This window comes from Macaca mulatta, chromosome 2, assembly GCF_049350105.2.
Source record: "Macaca mulatta isolate MMU2019108-1 chromosome 2, T2T-MMU8v2.0, whole genome shotgun sequence".
NCBI classification, from domain to species: Eukaryota; Metazoa; Chordata; class Mammalia; order Primates; family Cercopithecidae; genus Macaca; species Macaca mulatta.
The window spans coordinates 133,493,362-133,508,074 of record NC_133407.1 but is presented as its reverse complement, the minus strand read 5'-3'; the positions used below and the strand labels follow the sequence as shown (position 1 = coordinate 133,508,074).

Sequence of the window (14,713 nt, the reverse complement as noted above, 5' to 3'; positions counted from 1 at the left end):
AATTCCAATAGGCCTGAAAAAGAAAGGCCTTGATTACTGTATATTACAATTTAAGAAGAAAATTAAACTTAGGAAAAAGCTGACAGCTCAGGAGCATTACAGGAAGTTTCTTGCTCATTTTCTCCAGAGGTTAAACCAGAATATATTTTTTAAAAGGGCAGAAGTTTAAGGTCTAGCTAGGGAATAAAGACATGTTTTGTCTGACACTTTCCAATTCAAATCCAACATTTATCAAATGATTCTTAAGTAGTGTATTAAAAAAAAAAAAAAAAAAAGCAACCAGGAGCTGGCAGCCTGGGTATATTAAGCTTTCATTATTGTAAATTTGTATTTTAAAAACCCAGTATCTTTTCTGTAAATATGCAAGGGTTTCTCTGACAATTTCTCTTTTTTAAAGCCACCTCTCACTGAAACATTTTAAATAAAACTCCTATATCTAAAATGAAGTCTTGGCATTTGGGAGTTTAAAATCTCCCCAAATTCAGAGGGGGATAAAAAAGCTGCATAATTATAGCTCATCTGAGTGTAAGTCAAAAAGTAATCAAAAATGTTTAAAACCAAAAAGTAACATCTTAGAGTGGCATTTTAAACAAAAAAAGTACTTACTGGCATTCTCTAAATTTTCATGCAATTTGTTATTCATTAAATCAGAAGAAAATGTGCACTACCATTTTTTGATAAGGCAGATAACATTCAAAATTGGCATTAACACAATAGGCCACCACTATGTGAAAAACCAAATGCTTTAATGAGGCTATCAAGAACAAGTCGATTATTTCATTGGATACATTAATATCGATCCATAATATACAGTGCTATGGACCATACAGAAATTATTGCTGCATCCAACAGCAGGTGACTATTATTAACATTACAGTACCAAGCATCTGCAAGAGACAGTCATTTGGCATTTTTATCAAGAAATAGGGCTGTTTTATACTGTTATTGACATCAACTTTTTCCCAGTGCATTTTTCAAAAATATTAATAAGTTCATTCCTTTGTGCTTTTAACTTCCTATGTATTGTATTTGTTCTTATTGCTTTATTGTTTAAAAACAACCAGAAAGAATTTTGTCATCCTATGTATGACCAGGTTGCTTGTATGCTTTTTGGCAAAGTCAGAAGGTTTGGTATTTCCATTGCCCTACTCAGAGGCAGACAGACAATTTTGGCATTTTGGTCACTCCATACAGAGGCCCAACCCCGAGTCACAATTCTGCACCCGGGAATGGGGGGAGTGGTGTGGATCATTTTCTCGTTACAAACAACAAGCCCAAACCACTGCCTCTTGGCTTAACTAGCCCCTAAAACGAATCCACACTCTATTTGGCAAAAAAATAAATAAATAAAACCACCCCCAAGATTGCAGCATTCTCCTGGGTTTGCTCACCTGCCACCTGCAGAAATTGTCTCTTAAGAGAAGGGGACGGGGAGGCAGGCAATGGCAAGGTTAGGAGTTGCGACAGTCAGGGCAGTGGTACAAGATGCCATACTTTCTTTCAACAAAGCTTTCTATATGGTTGCTAAACCATAGTCCTGTTCCCTTGGCTGTAGGTTAGTCAATCTTGCTTTATTTTTAAAAACCCTCAAAATCAGCTAAGGAAAACTAACATCATAGCGTCACGATCTTCAACTTTTGCATCCAGTGCCCTCCCCCCCATATAAATATGAAGAGAAAAACAGACAATGCTATGATTGTATCAATGAACACTATGGTACAATTAGTTGTTCATGCAGATTTGCATCACTATTCTAGGAAAAGAGCAATACAGTTAAGGGGGTTGAAAGAATGGGAACTAATTTTCCCTACCCCCTTAAGTAATAAAGCTATAAAACTGATAGCATCACCAATGTTTCCAAGGATTCTCATTGCCCAGCTTGCGTGGGAACTATGCAGTTGATTATTAAACCATCCATTCACACATCTGACGATCACTCCTCTCTGAACCCTCCATCACCCATCACCAGTTCACATTTGACATTTAAACACTTTTTAAAAACCCTCCTGAATAAGGTTTCCTGATGAAAGAAGTTGGCACTCTGTCACTAAAATATATTTAATATTAAAAATATCTGAAGGAAAATTGGAAGCTCTTATATTGTCTACATAGGCACCATGCTACATGTTCCTCTTGACTATAGATACCATCGTGAAACTTTCCCCTACATTACAGTTCAGTCAGTGCTAGTCCAAAAAAGACTACTGCTATATTTAAGGCACTTCATTCTGAATGGATATGCTTTATGCCACTTGCTATTCAATTGTAGGCTGCTACTGAGAAATTCCATTCAACAGCCTGGCTCATAACACTATATGGCATCTGTATAAAACATCTAGGCTTGATACATGTAACACTACTGTTATTGCATAGGACTACACAAGTAGATAATGCACTGAAACTAACTTTACAACATTGCTCCTTGTTAAAACATTGTTATCAAGTAACAGTAATTTGCCAATACAGTATTTCTTTCTTAAAAATAAATTCAGCAAGTTTGCTGAAATAAACCCCAATTTAAATGACCAGAATGGGCGTATTAATGCTATGGTTATCGGTCTCCAAGAATATTGCTATTTTCATATCCTAAAAATAAATATGTAAGTTTATTCTTTCTAGAAAGCCTGGTTTTAACCTATTAATACTACACCTTAAATGTGTCCAAAAACAGTTCTGAGTGAGACTGTAATTTACAAAATACTCGCAAAGCTGTCTTTTAAACGCAAGACCTTGCATAAAAGTTTTCTTTCATGGGTGTACAAAGAATGCGGAAAACCACCAGTGAGTTGTAAAAATATCGAAAACTTGCCATTTGAAGATGCATATTCTTACAAATTAATACAAACATATTGAAAAGAACAATGATAATAAAGAATCTGTACAAATCAAATGAACAGTAAAACATAATTTAAAAATAAAAATAGTAAAGCCAATTAGAAATATGCCCAGTTCGGTTTTCTTATCAAAAGCAAAAATGAAAAAACAAAACAAAAAAAAGAGTAAAACATACTCTCAGTGCTCCTCAATAGTTTACTTTGAGAGGACATTAATTTCCATTTCAAAATAAAATATATCTTATGAAAAACTGAATCACACTCATTGATGAAGAAAACTGTAACAGCACAGAATAAAAGAGAGCGAGATTAGACTTTAAATTTCAGAGCCTTGGTCTAACTCCCTTCAGTTTCAGTTGGTATCAGTTATGTTTTCTAACCAGACGATCTTCATGAAAAGACTGCATTTTTTTTGTCTTTTACAGAATACAGTATTTCTTTAAATAGTTTGCAGTATAAAGACTAAACAAAGCTAGAGGGGTACTGTATCTTTAAGGCAGTACCAATGAATCAATACATTTATAAAATGGAAAAGGGTTAGTATGGATTTCTTTTCCTCTTTTTTTTTTCTTTTTGGTTGCTTTACATTCTTTCAATTAAACTTTACATTTAATTTCTAAGGAAGTCACAGGCATAAAAATCTCAAATCAAGTTTCCCCTGAATAAAAATGGACAGACATTTCTCTGACGCAAAATCCTCTTGCTCAGAAAGCTCAAGTCTGTGGTGAATTCAGTTCACAGATACTGCACACTTATTTGTACAATACTTTGGAGGCATTTGTAGTTGTAAAATAGAATATACAAGTCTGTTTCACAAAATTCTAAAAATAAAATATATCCTGGGCTATTGATAAAGCATGAAAAAAAATTTCATATTAAAGGAAAAGTATCAAGAAAACCCCCTCAGGTAAGTTATTAAATCTACGAATCAAGAAAGGAAGCAGTTTGTGCGAATGCAGTGCAGGGAGGATTCGCTAACAAGCATGCTCCGTCTCTTCCATGCTCATACTGCTCCTCCGGCTGCTTGTTTTGGAGGCTCCGGGGGACACTGAGGAAAGGAGTGGATCAGTGACACCAACGGGAGAAAGAGTGTCATCCATCAGGATGTCTTCCAGTTTGGATCCCATTTTCGTGGGGACACTATAGGCTTGGTTGGCCTCGGTCCCAGTTCCGAGGTTGTTGTTGAAGGTGATGGTGCCATCCGTGAGATCGAGAGTTGTTGTACAAGTTAGGTCTGCGTGATGCTGAAGGAGGTCTTGGCTGCAGTTCTCAAGAACGGGTTCTTGCTTGATGATCCGATTCACCAAATCTGGAGAGCAGAGACCCGTGGATGGAATAAGGGAAAGTCCATGAGCTCGAGCCTGCATTTCAAGTTCCTATAATAAGAGTAAAGATAAAACACTGAAATAGGCAGAGCACAGAGGACTTTTAAGCCCGTGAAACCACTCTATATGATACTGTAATGGTAGATGCATGTCATTAGACATTTGGCCAAACCCACAAAATGTACAACACCAAGAGGGAATGTAAAGTATAGACTTTGGAGGGAAATGAAATGTCACTGCGGGTTCATTGATTCTAATAAATGTGCCACTCTGGTAGGGAATGCTGATAATGGGGAAGGCCGTGCATGCTTGGGGGAAAGAGGTGTATGGGAAATAGCTGCAGCATTATTTCAATTTTACTGTGAACCAAAAAGTGTCCTAAAAAATAAAGTCTATTATTAAAAATCAGATACTTGGAAAACAATAAATCCTCAAAATAAAAGTTTTTTTGTTCTTTTAAATTAATAAGCTCTGTATGTTCTAAAGTATAGTAGAAGTACCACTGGTAGTATATGAAATAAAGTTTTAGGTGTTTTATAGATTTGACTATGTATGAAAAACAGAGAGAGATGGTCTCTCGCAGATATTAATGTTCACACTGAGGATAAGTTAAAAAATACAAAAATGAAGTTTTAAATGCAAGCTGATAAAAATATTATTTGGGAGGCCGAGGGGAGTGGATCACCTGAGGTCAGGAGTTTGAGACCAGCCTGGTCAACATGGTGAAACCCCCGTCTCTACTAAAAATACTAAAATTAGCCGGGCATGGTGGTGCGTGTCTGTAATCCCAGCTACTCGGGAGGTTGAGGCAGGAGAATCGTTTGAACCTGAGAGTTGGAGGCTGCAGTGAGCCAAGATCACGCCATTGCACTCCAGCCTGGGCAAGAAGAGTGAAACACCATCTCAAAAAAAAAAAAAAGAAAAGAAAAACAAAAGAAAAGAAAAAAGAAACATATTCAGTAAAAAGTAACATAGTTTCATGGTCCTTCAGCTGTGGACTGAGGTCCCCATGGGTGCTGCAATGAACTCACAGAGCACTGGAGATAGCCTAACATTTCAAGGGAAATGGCAATACTACCTGAGAACTACTAAACTCGAGATAGTTCTCTTTCAGCATCAGATTGTGCTATATACTTTTCAACCACATCATATCATTGCAAAGTTGGGCTTTTGGCGGTTGCTGTGATGAAAGAAAAACAAGTTTCGCATGAACATCACTGTGGACTGGGCAACAAGGGTGGTGGCGTCCAGTCTGATTCCAAGAGACTTTAGAAGCTGTGCAGTGCCCAACAGGCACACACATCCAGTTAGTAAGTAATATGGTTGTTTAATAACAAAATTAAAATGTTATTTTCCTTTCAATTTATGTTTTATTTTTTCAAATGGCTACCAAGTTGTTAGAACCTAAATACTAAATAAGTTGTTTGGACCTAACAAAAAGAGTAGGTATTTCTTTTTGTCTAGGGGGATGGTAAAAAGCTTGCTAAAACACTAAGAGTGCCATGAAGTTAAAAAGTTTTGGTAGTGATAGCAAAAGCTGTGAAAGTTCTGTGGAAGTAACTAAAGTTTTAGAAGCATCATTTAACCCATTTCACGATGGCAAAGGGAAAGTATGTTTTTAACTCAACAAGTAAGTTCTCATCTATAAGATGAACAACTTTTTTCCTTTCCTTCCTCACATACATTCCTATTATTGGCTAAATTGTGTCCTGGAAAAAATTTGAATGTTGAAGTCCTAACGTTAGTACCTTGGAATGTGACGTATTTGGAGATAGGGCCTTTAAAGAGGCGATTAATTTAAAATGAGATCATACTGGTGGGCCTAAACCCAGTAGGACTGGTGTCCTTGTAAGAAAAGGAGATTGGGACAGATGCACACAGAAAAAAGACCATGTGAACCCACAGGGAGAAGACAGGCATCTAGAAGCCAAGGAGAGAGGTTTCAGAAGGGACCAACCCTGCTGACAACTTGATCTTGGACAACAACTAGCCTCCAGAATTGTGAGAAAATAACTCTTGTTTACCACCCAGTCAATGGCATTTCACTACAGCCGCATAACTGAGTAACACACTTACTAAATGCCATTGATTCCCCCTGTATCATTGCAAAATGTCTTCCAAGCAAGCTCTTTCTCTTTTTCCTTTCTGAGTATATCCCTGGGCATTCCTAAAATGAACCTTAGAGACTTTAATTGATTCCTGATAAGCATTCTGCTTCTACATTCCAATGCTATCCCTTCTATGACTGTGAAACAATAATATGTAGCAAGAGAATATAAATTTGAAGCAAGTCACCTTTCCTTATCAGAGAGGGGAAGGACTCTCCACATGACATGGCCTCTCAACCTTTGCCCACAAGCTGAGAAACATATGTGCTTGAAAAGCCATGTTTCAGTCTAAATTCAAGGTTTTTGGATCTGCAAAATCCTTCTTTGGATGCAATATGAGTAAAAGCCAGGAGCTTGAGATGTCACACAAGTACCTTCAAGTTCCTTAAAATAATCTCCAGAAACACAAGCTTCTTCAGGCATCATTTGAAAGCCCTGGGCTATTTAATAAAATGGTAGTTTCACTGATATTAAGGATTCATGCTCTTTCTTCTGTGAAAACTTTTGTGTGCATCACTTAGAGTGAAAATGAAAGAAAGCCCTTAGGCCCATACTGAAAACATGGACTCTTGTAAGTCTACACTAACATGCTAATAAGAACAGCACCTCCATACATGCAGATTGTCTTTTCAGAAAAAGAATAATAAAGTTGGATTAAGAGAGGCAAACATCTTACTCTAATCCTTTGTTGTCTAATTAAAAATATTTATCAGCTGATTAAAGCATTACTCAGATTTCTAAATAAGGTGATAAATCCCATCTAGAGAACTCTGGCTTAATTGCGTAGCAGAACTTTCCTAATTAATAATGTTTTCTGTGATATGCAAAAGTTCTAAAGGCTGCCTTACATCGTCATTGGAAGAAAATCAAGATATCGTCACCATGGAATTTCCAATGCACATATTTCACAATATTCGTATTTCATATGAATATACATGTTTGGAACCCTAAAATAAAACAAAACCTAGCTACTCTTTCAAAATAGTTATTACATTTTAATACTTGTAGAAGGAAACGACACATTAGTACAAGCTGCTTTTTCTGTTTGTTTTTTGATACGGAGTCTTGCTCTGCAGCCTAGGCTGGAGTGCAATGGCACAATCTTGGCTCACTGCAACCTCTGCCTCCTGGGTTCTCCTGCCTCAGCCTCCTGCTCCTGAGTAGCTGGGATTACAAGCATCCACCACCACGCCCAGCTCATTTTTTTTTTGTATTTTTGGTAAAGAGGTTTCACCATGTTGGCCAGACTGGTCTCGAACTCCTGACCTTGTGATCCACCCGCCTTGGTCTCTCAAAGTGCTGGGATTACAGGCGTGAGCCACTGCACCCGGCCACAAGTTGGTTTTATTTTTATTTCTATTTTTAAATTTTTTTTTAGATGGAGTCTCACTCTGTCACCTAGGCTGGAATGCAGGGGCGCGATCTTGGCTCACTGCAACCTCCATCTCCCGGGTTCAAGAGATTCTCTGCCTCAGCCTCACGAGTAGCTGGGATTACAGGTGCTTGCCACCACGTCCAGCTAATTTTTGTATTTTTAGTAGACATGGGGCTTCACCATCTTGGCCAGGCTGGTCTTGAACTCCTGATCCCGTGATCCACCCGCCTTGGCCTCCCAAAGTGCTGGGATTACAAGCGTGAGCTACCATGCCCGGCCGACAAGCTGCTTTTATAAATAGGTAGACTACGTTCAAGAGATTAAATACCTATAGCTACTTATTGAAGAGACAGAACATAAAACCAACAACCAAAGCCAAAGTAGAGGAGGGGAGGGGAAAGGAGGGCTTTCAAATTACACACAACCTCTCCTTCACTACCCAGAGTCCTAAAATGCACTCCAACAGGGAAGTGGCTTCCCACCTTCCTGACCCGCAGCTGAGGAATCGCTGCAGTGAATGAGAGATGTGAAATTTCAAAATATAAGCATTCAGAAGACTGGAGACCATTATTATAAGTGAATTGCTCTGTTTGAAAAGTTCAGCGTCCAGGAGGAACACCATTAGGTGAAACACAATGGTCTCTAGGGTGTCATACTTCTCACTGCTGTTTCGTAAAATAACTCCATGAATAGTTGTACTGAAAAAGTTGAAAGACAACCCTTGCTTTATGGCAAAATCTAGTAAAAGGTGGGTCAGCCTACTCAAGAAGAAGGTACGGTGTCATTGACTCTTACAGATAGGTTTTGTTCAAAGTCAGCAAATTAAAATTACCCTCACAAACCCCCTTTGGTTCAAACAGGGAGTCTGTTTTTGAGGATCATTTCAGAGGAAGTAGTGCCCTTTCACCCAACAAGAGAGGCCGAGCACCTGAGAGAAGTTCCAGGAGCTGACACTGAAGAGGAACTCCCCATCTCCCGTTTACACTGGTGCATGTACCCACTGAACAGGATGACGCACAAATTGTACATATTAATAAAATGAGTATGTCTTCCTCTAAGGGTGTATAGTTTAAGTTAAAGATATATGTTACAATTCCACTATTTATAACTATCTCCAGGAATTATGTCCTTAATATAAGATCCTCTGGGTGTCCCCAAGTTCCTTATAAACACAGACTTTGATCATCAACTGCTTCCTAGACCCTGCAAATACTAAGGCATCTTCTTATTTAACATGTATAGTCAGTGCTTATGTTTTTTATGTTCTACAAAGTCACTGTGAATACTGAATGGGTGAACATTGAAGCACTGTTCCCAGGGGAATTACAGGTTAGGTTCCTGTGAGACCCCAGTCACAACACTTAATCTTGTTATATGTATGTTTCTGTTGGAGGTCACCTTATGTAATATATGTTGTTGACCCGTGAATATTAAACTCACAGCCAACAGAACTGTAACTCATGCCGGAAAGAAGCTTATCCAACACCTGTGTGTGTTTTCTCTGTAAGACACATCACGGCCTTCTTGCCCTCAGGAACTCTAGACATTGCTTCCGCATTATGCTTGGGGGTCATTTTAAACAGCGAAATCACCAACAGAAACAATAATGTAGAAAGCACTGAACAGACCACGAAAGGAGCACTTGTTTAGAGGATGAGAGCTGAAACAAGAAAGCAGACAGTCAGCCTCGGGCAGGGTCATTCGACCTCACCTGGAAATGCGTGCCATGGGTAGCTCAAACTTGCCACTCTGCACATGTCTGAGAATGACTGTGGGCACGCAGCTCAAACTTGCCACTCTGCACATGTCCAAGAATGACTGTGGAAGTGCCACAGATATTGATTTTGGGGTTACAAGTAGGCAAATTCACACATACAGAATCCACAAATAATAAGGACTGACTGTGTTAGGATCATGTAAGTCAACTCCCCTATGGCTCATTATATCCATCTTTCTACTGTCTTGAAGTTGGTAACAAGCAGTAAACTTTACACAACTCAGGCCGTGTACCTGTATTCTGAGCAACAAATGCCGGTTGGCGTGCTCCAGTTTCTTCTGTCGGTTTTCAAGTTCTTTGGCGCGTTGCTGTTCTCGTTGCAACTTTCGGATATAGTCCACAGACGCTTTTAAGATGGTTCCCTTGTTCCAGCGCATGTCTCTGCAATGGAAATGGAGGAAAACAGACATTTTTAGGATTTGAGGCTCAATGAAAATTCAATATTCAAAGCATTCCATATCTCTTTTTTTGAACTTACAATTCTTTTTTTTTTAATTTTAATAGTTTTGGGGGAACAGGTGGTACTTGGTTACATGGATAAGTTCTTTATTGGTGATATCTGAGATTTTGGTACATCCATCACCCAAGCTGTGTACACTGTACCCAACCTGTAGTCTTTTATCCCTCACTCCCATCCTACCCACTCCATCCCTTCCCTGCAAGTCCCCAAAGTCCCTTGTATCATTTTTAAAAGCATTCAATTTTGAAAATGAAATAATCATACATTAATAATAGCTACCATTCATGAGTGTTTGCCACGTGCCTAGTGTTGCCCACCCAGTTTGTACACATTGTCTTACTTAACCCAGACAAGCACCTTGTAAGATAGAGACTTTGTGCACATGTTGAAACAGAGACAATTCAACTTGTCCTAGGCCACACAGTACCACATGGTAGAGTCAGGACTTAAATTTAGGTCTGTTGATCACAGTTTCCTTAAACATTATATTAAACAGTTATAGGTTTCTAAAACTATAAAAGTTAACTCAGAGTAAACGATGGTAAAACAGATCTGTGAGATCACACTACTAAATTGTTTGTGGCATAACCTCAGCATCCTTCTATTTTTTTTTTTTTCATCAAGAATTATCCCAAGCATGCTATCTAGCCTCTCTCTATCCATTTCCTCATCTACAAGTATCAGGTGGAATGGGTGAATAGAGGGTCGTTAAACAAGTCACCAAGTAATTGATCCTCATATGGGTTACATTAAGAACAAAACAGAAGTTCTCCCATAAGAGGGACAGTTCCAGCCCCCAGAGAATTCCCTGGGGTTGGTCCCTGGGGTCTGAACACCAAAGATGGCAACCCAGGGGAACGTCCTGAGATACCCAGAGTGAGCACAGACTTAATATTCAGAGCTAAGATCAAAGTAAGAGAAGTAACTTTAGCAGCCAGAGAGAAATGTAATTAAAATAAATGATGCTTCACGTAGGCCAGCAAGATGAGAAATCAGAATTGGGATATGTGAGGGGTCACTCAGTTTAAAAGAAGTGATTGTTTCAACCAATTATCTTGGGTTTTGCTTCCTTGTGAGATCCAATCAATCAATTATGCTTCTGAGTTTAAGAAAGGGTTTTCAAACTTTTTTTTTGTTCAGTAATAAGAGGGACTCTTTTTTCACAGAATAGTGTATATAGATCTCCATTATATAAAATCAACAAAAGCAGACTTGCTCTGGTGGGAGAAAAGGTACTGGGCTGAGACCCCAGTCTATGAGACTGTGTCTGCAGTTATAACAGCCCCAAGGCACATTCTAGAAACCTGGTGTGGGAAAACCACCATATAGATTATAGTCTGTTTTATCTTAAAACAATGCCTACAATTAAAGATCTTTATCAGTTCAGATTATAAACCCGCAAGTATTCTAATACAATGGGGAAAGAAGATATGCAAATAGAGGCTTTCACTGCAGCCCCATAATTTCATAATATGTTGCTAAAGAGATTCACATGCTACAGTTTAAAAGAATATGCTAAAAAGTGAAAGCTGATAAAGAACAGGAAAATGGGAATTCAATTTCAACTATCATGCAAGACTGACTATAGGAAATGAAGGTCACAGCCCTTTAGTAGGATACATTTGTGCTGTAGAACTGAGAATCTGAAATGTTTCGGGTTTGAAAATGCCTTTCCTTGAAACCTGGGAAGGCAAAACATTGAAGATGGAATTGTGCTTGTACATTCATCAAAACCACCTCACAATAGGTAATGGTTTTATTTTATTTTGTTACAAATTCTCTAACAATAATGTGAATAGCAAATTTAATAAGCCTTGCATGAATAATACTTGATTTCATCTTTACATTTTATTAGGTAGCTAAAAGGTCATATTCAAAGGCTAATTTCACAGAATGCCTGTGGGGGCCATTAAAATGTATATATTTTCTAGCCCCTTGCTTCAAATGAGCCAATTTCTAATGGATAAAAACTGTGTGTTTGTTGTCCTATGTGCTGACGTTGCAGGTAACTATAGGCTGGTAGGAAAGACTTGAGAAAATTATCTTTACAGCTGTTATCTCTGAAGGTGGCAAGGTGGATAAAGAGAGACCAAAAGCTGAAATCCAAATTAGCTGACCTGTACTTAATAAGAGGATTAAAACATTACTTTTTTTCCCCTACAATGGTAAAACATACAAAGAGCAGGCAAGTTTTCATAAAAGCAATTGACCTTTTTTTGTCTGTTGAGTATCATTAAACTTGAAGTCTCTAATGTCCGTTCATCAGTGCCTATTTAGAGATACTGTACAAGTCAAAGAGCAGTCAACAAATCTAGCTTTAACAGCTATTGAAAGTTCTGTTCTGCATGAATCATTAAAGGAAATATTTTTTAAGCTCAGTATTTGTTTGCAAAGAATTCTTAGGCTTCAGAAAGTCACCTCCTCTCAGAAAGCCACCTCCTCACAACCAAAGCATCTAGTGTCCAAAGATCATTGTGTACAATTCAATGCTTTTGTCTTGAAATTTTAGTTGGATGAGACTAACCAAAAGAAAGGTGTAAGAAGAATTCAGGAACAGAACCAAAGGGAGAGGAGAGACTTCTTTACTTTAGTTTTTACAACTGCATTTTTTACAACATATGAAAAAACATTCAGGTCTGAAAAATATATGATGCAGATTAACACGCAATTGTACTCACGGATCATTTGACTTGGGAATCAAAGTACCTAGTTCCTTAATGCGGTCATTTATGTTAAATCTTCTTCTTCGTTCAACTTCAAGAAAAGAGCACAGGAAAGGGCTATTAGTAACAGTACCATGTATGCATTTAGCATACCTCATTAAAGGCATGTGCATATTAACTTCTCAGGTCATGACAATGGAAACCTGAACCTACTTTTCCCCTATTTTTACTATGTTTTTGGTATTGCAGTTAAAAATGAGCTACCTTTCTTTATCATTTCCAAAGCCCTTAGATACATACGATTTCTCATTTGCTCCTACAGCAACCCCGAAATCAGTTACTATCCTCAGTTACAAATAATGAAATTGCCTTGGAGATACCGTTATTAGGGACTTGGCAAGGACATCCAGCAATATCTGGTGAACAGCCCAAATTCTAACCTAACCCCTTAGAGCAGAAGTCAGCAAACTTTCTGCAAAGAGCCAGGAAGTTAGTACTTGTGGTTTTGTGGGATAAGTAGCAAAATTGAGGATATTATGCAGATATGTACTTAACCAGAGGGAAAACAAATTTCCACACATTTTTTACTGACAAAATTCAAAATATAACATATGAGTACAATTTTTCGCAAGGCAAATCTAATGAAAAGCATTAGAATTTACTTGTCATGCTGAAATTTGCATTGTATATAATTTTCATGTCACTTTTTTTTTTTTTTTTAGCATTTACTTATTTATTTATTTATTTATTTATTTATTTATTTATTGAGATGGAGTCTTGCCCTGCCACCCAGGCTGGAGTGCAGTGGCTCGATCTCGGTTCACTGCGACCTCCATCTCCTGGGTTCATGAGATTCTTGAGCCTCAGCCTCCTGAGTAGCTGGGACTGCAGGCACACGCCACCACACCTGGCTAATTTTTGTACTTTTAGTAGAGAAGGGGATTTCACCATGTTGGCCAGGCTGGTCTCGAGCTCCTGACTTCAAGTGATCTATCCACTTCAGTCTCCCAAAGTGCTGGGATTGCAGGCGTGAGCCACTGCACCCGGCCTTTTTTAACCATTTAAAACTGTAGAAAACATTTTTAACTCATAGGCCACACAAAACACCCATGCTCTAGCCTAGTGCTACCCAACAGAAATATAATTTACATATGTAAGTTTAAGTTTTCTAGTAGTACTATTGAGAAAGTAAAAAGAAAGAGATGAAATTAACATTTTATTAAATCCATTATATCCAAAATATTATTATTTTAACAGGCAATCAATGTAAACATTTACAAATTAAATACTTAACATTCTTTTCTTCATTCTAAGTTTTTGGAATCCAGGGCGCATTTTATACTTTAATTTTACATCACAATTTGGACCAGTCATATTTCAAGGCTGAGTAGGCACTGGTGGTGAATGGCTGCTGTACTGGATAGCACAGCCCTAAAACTGAAGTCTAGTATTTTTAGCTATACCATGAATCTTCACAGCATTCCTATTTTATAAATCTAGGTGTAAGTTCAACTATCACCTTCTTAAGGGAGGATGACAGAATAAGGCATATGAGATGATAAATGTCTCTAATTAATGTAGTCAAGCAAATAAATTCCAAATAATTTGAAGTCTAACAAACTGGATTGAAGTTGTTAATATTTACTCTAAATACCATAATATATGTTTCTTTTTGATCCACTAATAGTCTGTACACTTAGATAAATAATGTGATTCCCTGCTTTCCCAATATAAATTGTTTTGGCTGAGGGATTATTCCAATGATGAAATCCGTTTTATATAATATGAAGTCCTACCATTAGACTTCTATAAAATAGAAACCCTAAGTGATGGTCAGTGGTTTTGAAGAAGGAATTTTGGGGTCCTTGATCCAGTAGCTAACCTTCCCCAAAACTCTTAAGTATGTGCTTTCTTCTTATTTTTTTCCAAGCACATAATAATAATAAAATTCCTCTAGCCCCTCTGGCTCCTTGCGATTCCTCACGCAAGCCAGATACGCCCCATTGGTGGACTTCATATGGCTGTTCCACCAGCCTGGAACATTGTAGCTCCAGATATGTGAATGGCACTGCACTCACCTCCTTCAGGTAGACTCAGATTTACCTATGAGACTTTCTGGTCATCCTCTTTGAAACTGATCCACCACCTCCCATGTCCATGCTGACACTATA

At 38.0% G+C, this 14,713-nt stretch overlaps 1 protein-coding gene across 8 annotated transcripts in view; it reads right to left on the bottom strand.

The window, feature by feature from the left end:
* Positions 1-725: 725 nt before the first annotated feature.
* The window catches only part of MITF (melanocyte inducing transcription factor), a 222,985-nt gene continuing 208,997 nt past the window's right edge, over positions 726-14,713 (bottom strand). For 7 of the 8 annotated variants that reach the window (XM_015130392.3, XM_015130394.3, XM_015130393.3 and 4 more), the window contains exons 8-10: positions 12,558-12,633; positions 9,653-9,800; positions 726-4,210 (exon numbers count right to left, since the gene is read on the bottom strand). In XM_015130392.3, coding sequence (XP_014985878.1) covers positions 3,809-4,210; positions 9,653-9,800; positions 12,558-12,633 — 626 coding nt within the window. In that variant the 3' untranslated portion in view covers positions 726-3,808. 8 annotated transcript variants of the gene reach the window in all.